Here is a 20,037-nt window from a genome sequence, read left to right as displayed (position 1 = left end):
AAACACACATCTTAAGCTCTTAAAAAGGCTTTATTCACATCATATAAAATAACATCCCCTGACGTGGTCACATTTTGCCTTCTAAAAGGCTGTGTCGGGGGCTACACTTCATAGCAAAACATGTAAATGAACAAAATTATAAATAAGATGCCAAACAAGAAACCATATAAACAAATCATTATTTATATAAAGCAGCACTGATGTCAGTAAGACACAAACAAATAGGTAACCTCATGTTAATATTAAATACAACATAAGACTGACTTGATCAAACCACAGCCTTTTTAAGAACTGAAGACGTATGTTATGCTTTTGTGGAAACTATGTTTTGGGGCCTGTCAGCCATGGGCCTGGGTTCAAACTTCCTCTCAGTCTCAAGAAACTTTATCTTTCATTATCTGTACCTGTGAAGTAACAGACACGGGGAAGCCATTGCTTACCCTGGGATTGGTGGCATGGAATGTTGCTACTATTTGGGTTTCTGTCAGGTACTTGTGACCTGGATTGGCCACTGTTGGAAACAGGATATTAGGCTAGATGGACTGTTGGTCTCTGACCCAGTATGGCTATTCTTATGTTCTTATGTTCTGAGTTAAAAAAGAGTTTTGTTTTACCTCTGTAAGCTTGTCTGGCTGTATAACCTAAAGGCCCACCCTTAACCCTCACTCACATTATCACAACTTACCATAAGTGAATTTTCAGATGGCAAATTTTGATGCTTGAACACCTGATCAAACACAAACACATATTATAAATTAAAAATGCACTCAGAGTTTAGCAATGCGTTTGGGCAGCTCACACTTGTCTCATAATATAATGTTTCAATCTGAAAAGTTCAGTTCATAAAGCAGTGTAGAAGTACCATACTCACGGGTAGAGCGAAAGTGAATCCACAGAGACAGATGAATGTGAGTGCAACCTGCATACTGCAGCCGAATATGATGCCTACAAGCAAAATGTGGAGAGGCGTTACTGTATGATCCAATGGCAGGGATAAACACACATGCAGCACACTTTTCTGTTCCTTTCAAAGGCTGTTAACAACATGAATGCATTCTCAATCTGAAAGCAATATAAAAAAAAAACAATACTTTTCATGCACTTTCATAAGTGCAATGTTAAAAAATATGGGCCAAGGAAACCTAAGGACTTCGCTACTAAACCCTGTTAAAACTGGATATTAACAGCTGGTATTAACATGAGCCAGTTACAGTAGCAGTTAATTTAGTTTGGTTTAATTGCCTGTTTAACAACCTTTCATTATTGACCACAAAACAGTGTATAACAATTTACTCATGAGAACAGCAGTTTATTGAATACTGTGGTAAGAGGTTGTTCTTGTGACCAGGAAAGCGCATTACTGCTCATCAGAAAATGCTTAAAAGGACTACAGTACTGACTTAAGACAACTGTCCCCTTTGCAGTATTGACAGCATTGAGCATCTCACCTCACACCTCACACCAAACTACAAAAAGACACCCACCCAGCAGGTCCTGCTAATGTAGCACTTCCCAAAAGCATAAGGGGGGAGTTATCAATCTGTGGTACAACCAGATGTATAGCCAGACCTTTTGCAAAATAGGCCTCAGTATGAAGCTGAAGGGCTGATCCCCATAGACTCCATTTTATTCAAAATCCATTTGGGGGACTAGCTGCTCCCCTTGCACCCCACCTAGCTACTCCTCTGGGTAAAACAGTTTAGTTTACTGTGGGAGTCACTAACCTGTGGCATCTAAGTTTTGGGTGGGCCAATAGGTGGAATAAGTAGGCCAAATATATTTCCTCTCTACTTTCCACTCTTCCCACTCCTCCCACCACCACCAAACTTAAAAACTAAATACCTTAGCTGGTGAGGAACCCCATGACCTGACAGCTGAAGATATTCTCAGCTTGCCAAATTCCTGGGCTGTAAGAACACCACGGCAGTCAGCGGCAATGCTCTCAGCCACCAATGCTAGCACCTTGCACATGCTCATTTCTAGTGCATTAACACAGCATGATTGAGAACTAACCACGTGGGTGATGCTGGCATCAGCATCTAAGAGCGTTGCTGCTGATTGCTATAGTATTCTGATGGTCCAGTACACTGAAGATGTCTTCAGCTGTCAGAGCATGGGGATCCTCACCAGCTACAACAATGCTGGGTGGGCTCGAGCTGAAAGAGAACAGGCCCAGACCCTCCCAGGTCCTGCCATGACTACAACCCTGTAGCTCAGTACCTCAGGTTACTGACTTCCGCAGTAATTCCCCTCCCCCTTTTACAAAGCCGCTTGGCAATGCCAACACAACCCATTCAATTTGATTGGGCTATATTGGCATTACCGCACCAACAGCCACTAGTGTGTCTTTGTAAAACGGGGGTGGGAGTAAATGAACAACACAACTTGTGATCAATTGTGCAAGCTGCAATATTGTTCCTCCAAGATCGTTCCTGCCTTCTTAACCTAGACACCAGGGAAATGCTGGTGTTCGAAACATTTATTCACACAACATGTGCATAAATGTGCACCCCTAAGTTATAGAATTGCCTTTTATGTTTCAGTGTATCTAAGTTTTACTGACATATACCCCCAAATAATTTATGAGACTACTTGATTGTGTAAAATGCCATTCAGGGTCAAGTCCATTATATAATTAGCACCACGGTGATAAAGAGGGGCATAATTGAACAAAAACGTCTATCTCCATGGGCGTTTATCTCCGAGAACGGGTACGTGAAGGGGCGGACCGAACCGTATTTTTGAAAAAAATAGACGTCCATGTTTTATTCGACAATTTGTGAGCTGGGCGTTTTTGTTTTTCAGTGATAATGGAAAATGAAAGCGCCCAGCTCAAAAACGAATTAATCCAAGGCATTTGTTCATGGGAGGGGCCAGGAGTCGTAGTGCACTGGTCCCCCTCACATGCCAGGACACCAACCGGGCACCCTAGGGGGCACTTTTACAAAAACAAAAAAAAAAGGTAAAAGAGCTCCCAGGTGCATAGCACCCTTCCCTTGGGTGTTGAGCCCCCCAAATCCCCCTCAAAACCCACTGCCCACAAGTCTACACCATTACTATAGCCCTAAGGGATGAAGGGGGCACCTACATGTGGGTACAGTGGGTTTGGGGGGCGGTTTGGAGGGCTCCCATTTACCAGCACAAGTGTAACAGGTGGGGGGATGGGTCTGGGTCCACCTGCCTGAAGTCCACTGCACCCCCTAATAACTGCTCCAGTAACCTGCATACTGCTGCCAGGGAGGTGGGTATGACATTTGAGGGTGAACATAAAAAGTTGTGAAATGGCATATTTTTGTGGTGGAGGGGGTTTGTGACCACTGGGGGAGTCAGGGGAGGTCATCCCCGACTCCCTCCAGTGGTCATCTGGTCATTTAGGGCACTTTTTGGGGCCCTATTCGTGGAAAAACAGGGTCCAGGAAAAGTGCCCTAAATTCTCGCTAAAAACGCATATTTTTTTTCCATTATCGGCGAAAGGCGCCTATCTCTGATCGGCCGATAACCACGCCCCAGTTCCACCTTCACCACGCCTTCGACACGCCCCCATCAACTTTGTCCGCATCCACGACGGAGTGCAGTTGAAAACGTCCAAATTCGGCTTTTGATTATACCGCTTTATTCGTTTTTGGGAGATAAACGTCTATCTCCCGATTTGGGTCACAATATAGGCGTTTTACTATTTTGATTATAAGCTGGAAAGTGAACTGTGCACCAATTAGTTAATTTCTAAAGAGAAATTTCATGAATAACTCTGTGTGCAACATTTGTTATATTTCTTTAAAGAGGTGAATAAACATGTGGATAAAGGAGATCTGGTTGGTATTCTGTATCTGGATTTTCAGAAGGTATTTGACAAAATACCTCAAAAACGACTCCTGAGGAAATTAGAAAGTCATGGGATAGGAGGTAGTATCCTATTGTGGATTAAAAACTGGTTAAAAGATAGAAAACAGAGAGTAGGGTTAAATGGTGAATATTCTCATTGGACAAGGGTAGATAGTGGGTTTCCCCAGGGATCTGTACTGTTTTTTAAAATATTTATAAATGATCTGGAAACGGGAATAATGAGTGAGGTTATTAAATTTGCTGAAGACAGAATGTTATTCAAAGTTGTAAAATTATAAAAGGATTATAAAAAATTGCAAGAGAACCTTACAAGATTGGGAGACTGGGCATTCAAATGGCAGATGACATTTAATGTGAGCAAGTGCAAAGTGATGCATGTGGGAAAAAGGAACCCGAACTATAGCTACGTGATGCAAGGTTCCACATTAGGAGTCACCACCCAGGAAAAGGATCTAGGTGTCATCGCTGATGATACGTTGAAACCCTCTGCTCAGTGTGCAGTGGCGTCTAAGAAAGCAAATGGGATTTTAGGAATGATTAGTAAAGGAATGTAAAACAAATATGAGAAAATTATAATGCCTTTGTATCACTCCATGATGCAACCGCAGCTAGAATATTATTTGCAATTTTGGTCACCGCATCTCAAAAAAGATATAGTGGAATTAGGAAAAGTACAGAGAAGAGCGACGAAAATGATAAAGGGAATGAGTCGACTTTATTATGAGGAAAGTCTAAAGAGCTTAGGTCTCTTCAGCTTGGAGAAGAGATGACTGAGGGGAGATATGATAGAGATCTATAAAATAATGAATTTGAATCACTTGCTCACTCTTTCCAAAAATACAAGCACACAATGAAGATACTAAGTACTAAATTTATAGTAAAACAAATTAGAGAAAATATTTCTTCACTCAACATGTAATTAAACTGGAATTTGTTGTCAGAGAATGTGGTAAATGTGGTTAACATAGTAGGGTTTAAGAAAGTTTTGGACACGTTCCTAAAAGAAAAGTCCATAAGCCATTATTAAGATGGACAGGAAAATCCTTTATTTATACCTGGGATAAGCAGCATAAAATCTGTATAACTCTTTTGGGATCTTGCTAGGTACTTGTGACCTGGATTGACCACTGTTAGAAAGAGGACACTAGGGTAGATGGACCTTCGGGCTGACCCAGTATGACAATGCTTACATTCTTACGTTCTTATGTTCTTATGCTCTTATGCTGTTATGCGTGACTGCATACTCTGCCCCGTCTGTTGTGACTTGTTACATTTGTACTCCACATTTTCCCACATATTTGCAGGCTCAATGTGGCTTACATAGTATCGTAAGGCGTTAGTCGCCTTCGATGATGAAACAAATACAAAGTGATGTTATTATCAAAGAGATTCATGTGTTACAGACACATTAGGAGAATCGTAGAGAAGAAGGCTGATTGGCTTATTAAGCCAATTAAGTTATGTGCATTGTTATAGAATACGCCTGGATTTCCGTGTGGATCTCTAGGCACGCTATATAGAATCTGGCAAGTAGTGTGCACGAATGCCAGTGCACTAGTTGAATAGCACTTCCACACCATTCTCCACCCATGACTTGCTCCCTCCCCAAAATTTAAAATAAATACAGCGCACTCCATTTAAGTGCACGTTGGATAAGCGCATGCTCTGTTTAACTGCATACCGTACTTCGGTCCCATTTTTGGCATCATCAATTTCTATGGGGATAAACTTCAGTTTAGCACACCACTGATAAGTGCAAGATTCGCTTATATGCATGGTTTAAGACTGCTCCTCTGTAGGAAAGACTCCGCATAAGCGCATGCTCGGAATATGGAAGCCGATTGGTGTGTGACAACCAACGAGATTTCAAATTTACCGCCTCCTAACTGCCAAAGGCAGAATAAGGGAAAGAATGTTGTTAGAGTGTACACTGGGGTCGTCGTTGTTGTCGCGGCGGAACTGTAAGACTTTAACACTGGCTGAACGAATAGAAGTTCTTAAAAAATTAGAAAACAAACACAGTCAAGCATCTATTGCTAAAGAATATGGTGTCAATCACAGTCAAATTTCACGTGTCTTGAAGCAGAAAGACCAGCTTCTGGAAGACTGGCAGAACAATACAAATCCACAATGGAAACGAAAACAGGCGGGAAAAGCTGAGGAGGTAGAAGATGCTCTTCTTCGGTGGTTTTCTCGAGTCAGGAGCAGACAGTTTCCTGTCAGTGGTCCACTACTTATGGAGAAAGCTAACCAGCTAGCTGAAAGTCTTGGACTAACTGAATTCAAAGCCACTGTTGGATGGTTGGAAAGATGGAAGGAGAGGAACAGCATAAAATTCAAGAAACAGCATGGTGAGAAACAAGACGCTGATGACTTTGGTGCTGAAAATTGGGTTGTTTCAGTTCTTCCTACCATCTTGAACGAGTTTGCACCTCATGACATTTTCAATGCTGATGAAAATGGTCTCTACTGGTGAGCGATTCCTGATGGAACACTTGCATTCAAACGTGCCGAAACTACTGGAGGTAAAACGTCGAAGGACCGACTGACGATCCTCCTTTGCTGCAATATGGATGGGAGTGAGAAGTTGGAACCCTTCGTCATTGGAAAGAGCAAACAGCCCCGTTGCTTCAAGAAAGTTAAGTGACTTCCTGTGTCATACGAGGCTAACGCAAATTCATGGATGATTGGGGAAATTTGGAAGCAGTGGCTAAGTAAGTTAGACACTAGAGTGCGGGCACAAAAGCATCAGATTTTGTTGCTTTGTGATAATTGTGCTGCACACAGGGATGATGTCAGGCTGTCTAACGTCAAGGTGGTCTTCCTGCCACCAAACACTACCTCTCTGATCCAACCTATGGCTCAGGGTATAATAGCCAATTTCAAACAACATTATCGGGCTCTTGTGCTACGTCTTCTGATGAGCGTTATGGATGACCAGACTGGGAAGGATAAATGTGCTGTTCAACTGGCTCATAATCTATCACTGTTGGATTCCCTACATATGCAGAAAGAAGCCTGGAATCATGTTACACAGGCAACCACTGTTAACTGCTACAAGCGGGCAAGCTTTGTTAAGGATGTGGAGAGGGACTAAACAGATGCAGCTGTTGCAAACGCGTCAGATGAACAGGTTATTGACATCCCAGCCAGTGTTACTGAAGAAGAGTTTCATCGCTATGTAACTGTTGATTACGATTTACAAACAGCTGACGACAGCACTGATGTCCAGATATGCGCCTACACGTAGGCAACAATGGCTGATGATGAAACAGATGATGAAATGAGCAGCGAGGCACATGCTGACGAAATTCAACAACCTCCTCCTGTCACTTTTGCAAGAGCGCTGGAGAGTCTCAACACCGTGCGGGCCTATCTGGAGGCCACTGGATGTCAGTGCTATGACAGTTTTTACCATCTGGCAGACGTAGTCTATGGAACTCACAGACACAAGAGTGTACAGAGGACTATGACTGATTACTTCAAGTAAGCCTAACGTCAGTTAACGGAGACTGTATACTGTATGTATAATAATAAACAGTACTGTGCCAGAGCCGGTGGTGGGAGGTGGGGCTGGTGGTTGGGAGGCGGGGATAGTGCTGGGCAGACTTATACGGTCTGTGCCCTGAAGAGGACATGTACAAATCAAAGTAGGGTATACACAAAAAGTAGCACATATGAGTTTATCTTGTTGGGCAGACTGGATGGACAGTGCAGGTCTTTTTCTGCCATCATCTACTATGTTACTATATGTTTATCAGATGTCAAGCTTCATTGGGTCACAACGGTTAACTACACACTCCGGTTAACTGCATGCATTTCTTTGGTCCCAGACCCTTGCACTTAAGTGGATTGCACTGTACTTTGTGTTTAGCAAGTGCAGATGGCAGACCTAACACAAAGCACTTTACCATGTATTAGGCCATTTTCCCAATGTTAAGTGTGTATTCACGTTTAACACAGTTTAGTAAAAGGCTTCCTTTGTTAACACAGTTTGAAATAGTATATTGTTTTTCAATGGACTTTTTTTTAATTACTAGAAGGAAAAAGAAATGTCAGAAAAAAAATGTGTACTTAAAACCGTGAGCAAAAACTAAACAAAGAATAAACAGTACAGAATTTCTGCCTGACTTTCAGTGGTACTTTGGGGCAAAGATTCTAAAATATAGTTGCAGACGATTTTTCTCACATTTTTAATTTTTTTGTTCTGTGGAACTTTGTCCTTTCCAGAAAGTTGTGGAAATGCAATCCCCCAGGCAAAAGATGTGCTGTTTCCAAATTCTGCAAATACATGCTGACTAGCAATTTACACTTTTTAAATCTTCCTTTAATGTCTGGTCTTAAACCTGGTTTACGTTCTTGGCAACAGGAGATGAGATGTTTTGCTGGTCTCCTTCACTCTAAGGCACAAATCATACATTATTATCCTAAATTCCTTTCAAGTGTTATTTAAAGAACTCGCGAGGATCAGGATTATTACAGGTTGGAGCTAAACAGTACTACATAAGTACTGGGTGGCTGTTATATAAAGCCTGTAAACCAGTCGCATTATGAAATCGATCAATGAAGACACCTTGGCAAATCCAGTTAGGGGAAAAACTGCAGCAATGGAAATTCTCAGAGACAGCGAAAACCACTGGCGCATCACATATAAAACAGTTTAACTGCTTTGCTGGCCCCAGGATACCAGTGAATTTCTTTAACAGCCAGTTCGTACATTTTAGATCATAATTCAGCAGCCATATATCAATTTGGATTTAAAATTATAATAATAATAAAATGTTTCTTGGTGCATATGGGTAAATAATTTGGGAATTTCATGAACTTAAGTAAAATTCATTCCTCTGGAAATGTGTTTTAAACTATTTTGGGAACAATTTTCTCTAAGCAACAAAAAGATAATCTTATTATGAGGTACTTAGGCACTCAATCACATAGATCCATTATATAGTACATTATGGCCTTCATTTTACAAGCCCTTAAATATTTATCTTGCATAAATATCTAAGTCCTCATTTTACAAAGTTGGGATATGCATATTTCAAATCCAAGTGTTCAAATGGCAAGGGGCACGGTCTGAGAGTGTGTTGGGTGAGACTGCGGGGAGGCACATTCATAGACATTTACCCCCAGATTTTGTATAGCGTACCTAGTGTTCCACGCTGAAGTCCAGGTGTATTTTATAACAGCGCACATAACTTAATTGGCTTTACAAGCTAATCATCATTGTTATCAGTTTTTAATAAGCAATCATGAGCACTAATTGGCAATAATTAGAATTTACACGCACAAATTGCTAGATGTATTCTGTAACGCACTACGCCTACATTTTAATGTGTGCAGGCAATAAGGGGCATGGTTATGGGTGGGGAAATGGGTGTTTCATGGTGGGTTCCAAATTTACACACACTGTTATAGAATATAGCCTTCTGCACCCAAATCTATGTGCCAGAATTTACACCACGTTTTCGTTGGTGTAAATGGAGGTGTGCAGTTTTAGGCGCTAGTATATCAACTGAGTGTATTCTATATACCACTCCTAAATCTAGGCACTGTTTATAGAATGCGCTTAGGTGGAACTCATTTCCGTGCAGATTTTTTAGGCGCCATATATAGATTCTGGCCCTTATTGCCTATTTCACAGAGGGACTAAATGTCTCTGTCCTAAAAGAACAACATCAGGAGTTACACCTGCTAGAAAGCACATTTAGGATTTGGGAAACAGCTGCTATCAAGCAGCACTCCACTGGATGCATTAGAAGAGATTGCTCCCTTGATCCCTCAATGGTTTTTATCCCTTTGAAAAGCCAAACTGGCAAGGGATGCCAGTCTATGTGACAGAGCTGGGAAAATACACAGTTATTTTTCTAAAATGGCAAAGATAAATGTATATATGCCAACACATACACATTTATGTTGCTATTTTACAACATAACCGTCTATGTGCCGGCAGAGACACATTTTACCCCGGATTCTATATATGGCGCCCAGATTTGAATGTCCAAATTTGGGCGTGCTTCAAAGATGCTCATGCAACTTAATTGGCTAATAAGGTGTTAACCATCAATAATTGGATGTTAACAGCTAATTATTGATTTGTGCTCTTATCTGGCTGTGTGCTATTCTAGTGGTTCCCACACCTGGTCCTGGAGGCACCCCAGCCAATCAGGCTTTCAGGATAGCCACAATGATTTTTCATGAGAGTAATTTGCATTCAATGAAGGCAGTGCATGCAAATTTATCTCATGAATATTCATTGTGGATATCCTGAAAACCTGACTGGTTGGGGTGCCTCCAGGGCCAGGTTTGGGAACCACTGCACTATTTCATAACTCTGGGTGCCTAAATCCCATAGGGGTCTTTTTTACTACGGTAGGTTAACAGATTTAGCGCATGCGCTAAATGATAAGATGCCCATCCTATATAATAAAATGCACCTCCAACATTCTGAAGCTGACTGCATGGCTGAGGCATTCCTGCTCTCTGTATCCATCTCCTGAATTGACATCACGTACTTCCGGGTTCGTCACAAGCAGAAGCGACCAACCACACGAGGTTTCTCGGCTTCAGAATGTTGGAGATGCATTCTATTAAATAGGATTGGTCAGTTCCTTGAAGCACAGCCAGAGCTCAGCGTCCTGCACAGTAATGCTCAGACACCAGAGAGAGAGGGGGGGGGGGGCCTGACACCAGAGAGGGGGGGGAGGTATCTCTGTCGCACACACAATCTCTCTCTCTCACACACTATCTCTCTCTCACAGTCAATGTCTTTCTCTCTCTCACTCTCACACACTGTCTCTCACACACTCTATGTCTCACACTGTATCACATTCACTTTCTATGTGTCACACAGTCACTCACACACTCTCTTGGTCTCATACACTCAGTCTCACAGAGAGTCTGTGTCTCACACACACTCTCTCTCTCACACACACTGTATCTGTGTGAAACGCACTCTCTCTCTCTCACACTGTGTCTCACATACGCACTTGCACACACTCTCATTCTCACACACACACTCTCTCTCTCAAAGACACTCTCGCACCGAGACTCACTCTCTCTCACACACACACACACTCGCACATTCACTCTCTCTCTCACACACAGTCACTCTCACATACACTCTCTCAAACATACAGACTCCGAGGAAAACCTTGCTAGTGCCCGTTTCATTTGTGTAAAAAAACGGGCCTTTTTTACTAGTAGGAATATAATGAGCATCTTATCATTTAGTGCCTGCTAATTATTAGCATGTGCAAAATCCATTAACGCAGCTTAGTAAAAGGACCCTATAGCAGGCAAACCAAAAGGGGGCATGAGTGGGTCAGGGGCATTCCAAAATGTTTTGGGCAGTGTTATAGAATAATAGGTCTCCATGCCCAACTTAGATGCTGAGATTTACAGAGTTGGTATGGAAATCAGCACTAAATGGTGTTGTATAAAGGGTATGTGACATTTATAGAATAGCACTTAGCGCCAATCATTTTCCTGTGCCCGATTTTGAGCATCATGTATAGAATTTTCCCCTTTATGTGCTGGTTTACAACCTGTTGAACTTTTTCAATAGTTTTTTTTTTTATTCTAAATGGATATTTATGTTGCCCGCACTCGGTATATTAATGTCCATTTCTCCTGTATTTTAGAACAGCCTCTACGTCAGCAGATTCTGTTCTAAAATACTAGTGAAACTTGAGACTTCCTGACCTGGATGTCTCAATTCTGACTTTGACGTCCTTTCTAAAATGGGGCTGTATATGTTATAAAGGTCTATCACAAAACCAGAGGTTTAGAATCTGCTGATATAATTTTGGAAACCATCCACTATATAACTCTATCACAGAAACCAGACACTTTCCTTTTATGAATCTTAACCTTAGACCTCAGCGGTGCAGCTCTCCAGCGGCACTAGTTCCTCTTTATGGCAAGTGTTACACCCCCACCTCGTCATCGGTCAATAGGTTATAAAGAAAGTTCTTATATTTTCTCAGTCTCTAACTCTTATAAATACATTCACGCTTTTCAATTACTTAATAGCATGTTGAAAAATATTCATCTTTGATGAACAACAAAAGGGCTTTAACCCAGGGGAATGTTAAGTAATTGAAAAGCTTAATGTATTTATAAGAGTTAGAGATTGAGAGAATATAAGAACTTTCTTCATAACCTATTGACCGATGACGAGGTGGGGGTGTAACACTTGCCATAAAGAGGAACTAGTGCCGTTGTAGAGCTGCACCGCTGAGGTCTAAGGTTAAGACTCATAAAACGAAAGCATCTTGTTTTGTGATAGAGATATATAGTGGATGGTTTCCAAAATTATATCAGCAGATTATATTATGTTATGACGGTGACGTTAAACTCCTATGTGCCTTCATAAAAGAACTGCAGGGAGAGCAGGCTCCAAGGCAGGCGTAATTATGTGAGTGTATATGCCTATAAGAAAAAGCACAAATATGTGTATTTTATAAAATATCCCATGGATTCTATATATGGCAACTAGAGTTGCATGTGTAAATTTGGTCGCATTCTGTATTGCATACGCAATTTAATTGTCTTAACAAGCCAATCAGTGCCGACAATTGCCACTTAACAAGCCATTATTGCCACTAATTGGCTTTAATTAGGAATTACACGCCCAACTTTCTAGGCGTATTCTATAAAGTGATGTGCATAAATTCTAAGGTGCATATCTGAAAAGGGGGAGTGGCTATGGGAGGAGCACAGGCGGGTCATGGGCTTTAATTTATGCTCAGTTTATAGAATATGCCCGTTCTATGCATAACTTAAACATCGGCATTTACAGCAGGTTTTAGTTGGCTTAAATGACTAAATATAATCGCAGGAAACAAGTGCTACAACTAGGCGTATCTTTTTCAGCGCCAATTTTTGAGGCGCCATATATATAGAATCTAGTCCTAGGTGTTTAAGTGCCAATCTCATACCTGCTTCACTCATTCTCCACCCCCCAGAATGCCTACATCTATACTGTGTAAACATAGTTATTGTGATTCTGTGCATCTAAGTTTTGCTCGTGTGTGTCCCTGGATAATAAGAGTATATTTGATTGTATAAAATGTATTTCTTCAAGTTCAAGTCCAATATATAATTACCTCCATGGCACTGTTCCCTCTAAGCTGAGCAGGAGTCCTCCAACTTCCAGTGTGTGTGTGTGTGGCCGGGGGAGGGGGGGGGGCCTTCAAATTCAATCACTAGGGGCAGCCAGCTTCCCTGAAGTCCTGCAGAGGTTGCCTATCCCTCACTATTGAAAATTTGATAGTGAAACAGCACCTCCCACTGACAGGACTGTAGGTGGAGGACTGCCGCTCAGCTTAAAAGGAAGAGTGCTCCATAGTCATAAAGAGCACTGCATACCAATTAGTGAATTCCCAAAGAGAAACTGCATGTTTGGAATATTTGATAGTGGTGCGTGAGTGTAAGAGGAACTGCATACTCTGCCCATGCTGTTTCTGTGGCTGGGATAATGCGGAGACAAAGTGTGTGTATATATTTGAAAGTCCAATTATAGGCACATAGGGGCAATTCTATAATTTGGCACCAAGAAGGAAGTACCACAATGGGGTATACTTAGTGCCAATTCATTATAGAACACTAGCACAAACCCACTCTGGTACGCCAACAGTTAGGTGTGATCACTTTCACCAGGTCATTGGCTGCTGTAAGTGGGCGTGCCTAGATGCACCAATCAATGCACACCACTGATAGCATTCTATAACTTGTGCACATTATTTGGCGACACGGCCATGGCCTGCCCATGCTCCGCCCACATTTATGCCACCTTGCAGCTATGCACTATAGCATTTAGGTGCCACCTTATGGAATGGCACTTAGTGTATATATGTGTATCACAGCAGATTATCAGTGCCAATGAAGCGCACAAGTGGCAAGAACTTATAGGCATCCATTTATAGACTTGCCCCATATAATGATTCCAGCAATGCCTATTTTAAAAATGTCTGCTGTAAATATACCCTCATAGTAAAACTAGATTGTTGATTGTTTATTGAATTTGATATACTCCTTCTTTTGTCAGATAAGTGAAAAGTGTTAACAATAAAATTATAATTAAAAGAAATAAAGAGAGAGAACTCAGTAAAATAATAGGACGGGATCATTCCTACTTAAAGAATAGAGAAGTTAGTCAGTCACATTGATTGAACCCACTGTACTCCAATTCCAGGTCCCCCAACTAGGGAATACATTCTTCATTAAGATGTTTAATAATTGCAAAAAGCCAATTCAGACAAATGAGTCTTCACTAAGGAGCAAACAGTATTATAAGGCTTTTGAGTTGAATGTAGTTTGGCAGAGAATTAGCTGGGGTTAAAACATAGAATATGTTATTCCTCAGTCAACTCCCCATCTAGCCTTAGAAGGATGTGGTAGAACTAGTCTATTATTGTTGAGCAAATGAACTATCCCCCTAATTTTATAACAGGGCACCTAAATTGAAATACCATTTGAACTCTTAAAAGTATAGAATACTAGCACTTAACGCAGGTGAATGTACACTTACGCATATATCAGCAGAGTGCTCAGTGGTATTCGATGAAGTATGTGCACAAAAGCCTTAGGGGCCCTTTACTAAGTGGCGGTAAGTCCAGTGTGGGCTTACCGCGCACCAAACAGGAACTATCGCCGGGCTACGGCAGCAGCCCAGCAGTAACTCCCACCCCCAGTGCCCACCATTTATTTTCTATTTTTGTCGCACCTGTGTTTACCAGGCGGTAATCGGGTAGGGCCGCACACTACTTGGTTACCGCCGGGTTAGTGCAGGAGTCCTAACTGCCACCTCAGTGGGCGGTGGTAAGTGCTCCCCCCTGAAATGGTTGCGCTGTAAGTGATTCACTTACAGCACAACTATTTCTTTAAAAAAACAGGCAGCCTTTTTACCCGCTGCTGTAAAAGGGGGCCTCAGCATGCATCAAAAACAAGTGCTGACGCTAACGCAGGGCCCCTTTTACCGCAGCTTAGCAAAAGGATCACTTAGACTATAAATGCAACGGGCAGGGCATAGGTGAGGCTGACAGTTACATGCATAACTTACAAAATAGGGAAAGGGACTTGATACACTGCCTTTCTGTTGTTACAATCACAGTGGTTTACATATTACGTACAGGTACTTATTTTGTACATGTGGCCTGGAGGGCTAAGTCACAAGGCCAGAGTCACAAGAAGCTGAAGCAGGAATCAAACCCAGTTCCCCAGGGTCAAACTCTATAACACTAACTACTAGGCTATTCTTCCGCTCCAAAAAGTACTGTAAGTTATGTACTTAAGTGCCCCATTTATGGCTGCCATAGACAAGGCCGCCGAGATCGCCGAAGCCACTGCTCCCCCCTCCACCCCCTCCGAGGTCACTGCCGCTCCCCCCCTCCGTCTGCCACTGGGCCGGGCCCCCTGCATTGAAATCGCAGTCTCACCTCCGTGAAAGCAGCGCTGCAGGAAGAAGAACGCCTCCCTTCGGCCCTCCTTGTGTCCCGCCCTCGCGGAAGTTATGTCAGATGAGGGCGGGACACAGGGAGGGAAGGAGGGCCGAAGGGAGGCGTTCTGCTGCCTGCATCGCTGCTTTCCTGGAGGTGAGACTGCGATTTCAATGCAGGGGGCAGATGGTCGATGGCGGAGGGCGGGTGGGTGTCCCCCCTGCCCCCCCCTCATGGCTATGGCCATAGACCTGCTATAAAAAGGCACTCCTACATGAAGGCACATTAATGTTGACTTACACTAGTATTCTATAAGAACACTTTCATGCGTGCAGATTCTTATGGAATATGCTCACTACCCGCAAAGGGGGGAAAGTTATCAACATGGATTACTGTTAAGATGTGTTATTTTACTGTTACTCCTAGTTAATAGATATTAGGTCTCATTGCATAAAACGGGACTTGAGCTACAATTGCATGAGTTAGTGGTAAAGCAACCCATGTTAATGAAAGCCCACACTGATAACTACACCCTTTATTTGGGTACCAAAATTGTGGTGCACGGTTATAGAATTGCCCCCTATCTGTAGCCGCTTACCCCAGGTTCTTATATATGGCACCAAAATTTCAGTGCGGATCCGAGATGTGCACGCGCTCAAATTGGTCAACTTTCAATTGTTAATTATCAACTGACCTGAACAATCAATTTGTACTGATTTGTTTTTGCGCATGCATCTGCCTATTCTGTAACACTGGGCGCCTGAATACCATAGCGTGCAACTGAAAATAGGGCGTGGCCAGGGGAGGGGCATGGGGGGTCAGGGGCATGCTGAAAAGTTGCACGCAGTGTTCTAGAATAGTGCCATTAACGTGCCGAAATGCTATGAGTTGGGTGCTGGCATTTACACCAGCTTACAGCTGGCATAAATAGTAGCTCTCAACTTTCAGGGCAGGGATCGGCTCTAAGCACTATTCTATAAAGGGCATTCATTACAGAGTACAGAATAGTGCTTAGTGCCAATTTTTTCCAGCATCAATTTTTGAGCACCGTTTATAGAATTACCCCCTTAGTGGATATACTATTCAAACCCAGGGATCTAGGTACCTAAACTGTTCGATTTCTTATGAAAATTACCCTTCCCTCTTCGTTTTTTAACCTGAAGCATCTTGCTTCTCCCTGAGGGTAGCTAGTTCCTTTAGTCTTCTTGGGCACCATAAGCCTCCTTTTTACAGGCCAGTGGGGGTTTTCTTCTAAAGTAATCCTTCCCAGCCTCTAGCCTGGCTGTTTGTCCTTGTCTGAGAGGCACAGGCCATATTTCACATAGGAGCCCAGTAGAGTACAGGCTAGTAGGTGCCATTGCAGATAAACAATCAGGTACTCTGTCTTCCTGGGAGCTATGGATGCTGCCCATACATTGTCTTCAGTATTGATTGGCCTAAAGATTAGAAGTCTAGTTCTACGAATCAAGCCCTGATCATGTGCACATCAACACCCACTACAATGGTCATTGGACTATCTGATTAGCCCCATTCCAGTATAAACAAAAAGAAAGAATTAGAACAAATAAAATGAAATGATACTGATGCCCCTAATTTTTTTTTCTAATGACATCTACAGAGGTCATGCTGGTTCTAGCAAGATAGTCATAGCTTTGCTTATTTTCAAGTTTTTCTTTTTTTATTGCTGAAGTGAGCAAAACAGGCCTACAATGCTATCTACAAAAAGGTAGAGATAGATTCTTGGGGCCCGATAGTCAGTGGTGATCAGTGTTTCGCTGACCGCCACTGGTGTTATCCCTAGAAATGCAATGCTGGGCCATGTCCGGGCTCTCAAATTGTGAGTCCATTTGGGACAGAAAAGTACATGCAAAAATAGTATAAGTAAACTGCTTTGATTGTATTTACAGAATGGCAGTCTATCAAGTGTAAAATAAACATACACATATCTGGTTAAGCATATAACCAGTTATGGTGACCTGCATAAAGATAGGACTGACTTTTATTTGGTCCTATTTATGAGGTTATCTTGGCCAGTTCTGAATATCAGCATTTAACTAGCCAAGTGCTGACTCTGCCCCAGAACACCCCCAAAATATCTGGTTTTGGCTTGAGCACTAACTGAACACTTTCAGCAGTATTATTTGGTTAACAATGCTGAATATGCCTGGTTAGTACCAGACAGGCCATTTAAATAGCCTCTCCTGGCCATTTAAATCATTTTAAATATCGGGCCCTTGGATTCCAAAACTGAGCCATGCAGAAAAGATTGCATTTAAGAACATAACATAGGAAAAGTCATGCTGTATCAGATTAAGGTCCATCGAGGCAGATCAAGTCACAAGTACCTGGCAAATCCCAGAAAGTTCTTATAGGTCATTTCCACTGATAAGCAATGGCTTCCCCATGTCTACCTGGCTGAGTATAATTTTTAATGGATTTTTCCTCCAGGAATGTGTCCAAATATATTTTGAATCCCAGTATGTTTTTTTTTGTCCTGATCATATCCTCCGGCAGCAGGTTTACTAACTTGATATGAACCTAAGAATTGCCTTATTGGGTCAGAGCAAAGGTTTATCTAGCCCAGTTTCCTTTTATCAATAGTGGCCAATCCAAGTTACAAGTACCTGGCAGGATCTCCCAAAATAGCAAAATTCCATTCTACTTACCTCTAGGGATAAGCATCTCTTTCCCCCGGTCTACCTTAATAATGGTTTATGGACTTTTGTTCCAGGAATTTGTCCAATCCTTTTTAAAAAAAATTCAGCTCTACTACCTAATTTTATCCCATTCCCCAGCAAGAAGTTTCAAAACTTAACTATGTATCATGTAAAAAAAATATTTACAGTGTGAAAAAAATTCTACAATTTGTGTTCAACCTGCTGCCCATTAGTTTCATGGAGTGTCCCCTTGTTTTGCTGTTGTTTGAAGGGTTAAACAACCATTCCCTATTAAACTGCTCCACCCTACTCATTATTTTATAAACTCCTATCATATCTTCATATCCTCTCTGCCATCTTCTCCAAGATGAAGAGCCTTCTTGATATGGGAGGTGTTCTATGCTCTTTATTAATGTTGTCACTTTTCTCCGCTATATCCTTTTTAAGGTAGAGCAACTAGAATTTTGCACACTACAGCTGCATGTAACTTCCTTTATAGAAGTTTGAATGTCTCCAGGTTTTAGGACTCAAAAATAAGCAGCTGTTTGTAGTCCTGAAGCTGAAACTTTTGCTGTTCTTCCACTTTACTTTCCTAATCTAAAATATATCTCCCCCCCCCCCCCCCTTCATGGAGCTCGTAAAAATGAATCTCAGTTAAATTGTGATGCTTACCACTATCTATTTTTAATGACCTGGGCTTCTATTTCAAAGCTACCTTTAGTGTCATGATATTAATATTGGTATCCAGTAATCATTCATTTAGAAAAATGTATTTAAAGGAAATTTTTGAGCTCTAACTAAGGCAAACAAAAGAAAAATTGCCTTTATACATGCACCTATATTTCTGTCAGAAAATGAATGAAAAGTATATTCACTTCAGTTTATTAAAACTGTGGGTGAAATGTTTGTTGTGTAATTCATAGAATTATTAGAAAACAAACAATATTAAATCCAATATGTAATATAACATATGCCATAGTGTGTCTAGCTTTTAGCTAATGCATATTCTTAGTCTTTTCTAGGGCGTGGCTGTGCCTTTAAGTATAAACATAACACTGATCAGTCTATCAAAAATACAGATGCTAGCTCCTCTACCACATAAAACAAATTCCAGCCTAATATACATAATCCATTACATTAAAAGTCTTACCTCTTTAGTATGCCTTGCTAAGCAGATTGTCTACCAGATCTTCCAGATCTATCATTAAAGACAGACAGATGCATATAAGGTGATACTTAATCTTGCCTAGGATATTTGAAAATCCATTTAACACTCCAGGAATTTAAACTCTGCTGCAGACAAGAGACAGCCAATCGGCACCCTAGGGAGAGGGAATGATGTCACAGAGTGTCATGGAGAGTCTAGCACACCCACACTTCCTACAGCCTACCAGGTGAATTTTCCCTAAAAAGCTTCTGTGGTTTCCAAATGACTAGACCAGCTTTCATTTAATTAAAGATCTTACTTTGGATTTATTTTTACAGCTAAATTTATTCTGGTCACATATAAGCTGTTTCGAGAGAATAAACAATTATCACCCCCACAGTAGGACTGTGTCAGGGGCAGGATGTGTACTCTTTCCTGTTAATGTACTCTCTTTATGTTATGCTGCATTTCTGCACAGCCTCCAATCCGTTTATTGAATATGAAGTCATGGTAAGGGACATCGAACAGTAACCTTGAAGAAACATGGTGCATTTCCTTTGCATATTGAATGCAAATTGTCACCATGATTTTATTAGGAATAAGTAAATACCTGGCCTCAAGTTAGCTCAAATACAAACCATTGTTTATTTATTTATTATTTATTTATTTCATTTGTATCCCACATTTTCCCACCTCTTTGCAGGTTCAATGTGGCTTACAATACATCATGGATAGTGGAAATGAGAAGAGATTAAACATTTGGTGTTACAGAAGGATTTGGGTTGCATGGTAATGGAATACATAAAAGTAAAAAACAGAAGGCATTAATTTACATTCATGGTATAAGTGGGAGTTTCACATGACTTGGTCTTTGTGATAAGTCTTGTCGAAGAGATGGGTCTTTAGCAGTTTCCGGAAGTTGGTCAGTTCATAGACCGCTTTCAGGAAC

General features: G+C 41.4%; 1 protein-coding gene across 1 annotated transcript in view; it reads right to left on the bottom strand.

Moving 5' to 3' along the window:
- The window catches only part of DMP1 (dentin matrix acidic phosphoprotein 1), a 30,187-nt gene extending 11,010 nt beyond the window's left edge, over positions 1-19,177 (bottom strand). Inside the window, exons 1-3 of the mRNA XM_030192506.1 lie at positions 19,092-19,177; positions 872-945; positions 686-727 (exon numbers count right to left, since the gene is read on the bottom strand). Coding sequence (XP_030048366.1) covers positions 686-727; positions 872-925 — 96 coding nt within the window. The 5' untranslated portion in view covers positions 926-945; positions 19,092-19,177. The remainder of the gene's footprint in view (positions 1-685; positions 728-871; positions 946-19,091) is intronic.
- Positions 19,178-20,037: the final 860 nt, after the last annotated feature.

This window comes from Microcaecilia unicolor, chromosome 2, assembly GCF_901765095.1.
Source record: "Microcaecilia unicolor chromosome 2, aMicUni1.1, whole genome shotgun sequence".
Taxonomy (NCBI): domain Eukaryota; kingdom Metazoa; phylum Chordata; class Amphibia; order Gymnophiona; family Siphonopidae; genus Microcaecilia; species Microcaecilia unicolor.
Note: the sequence above shows the minus strand (reverse complement) of the source record. Positions and strands in the feature narration are given on the sequence as shown.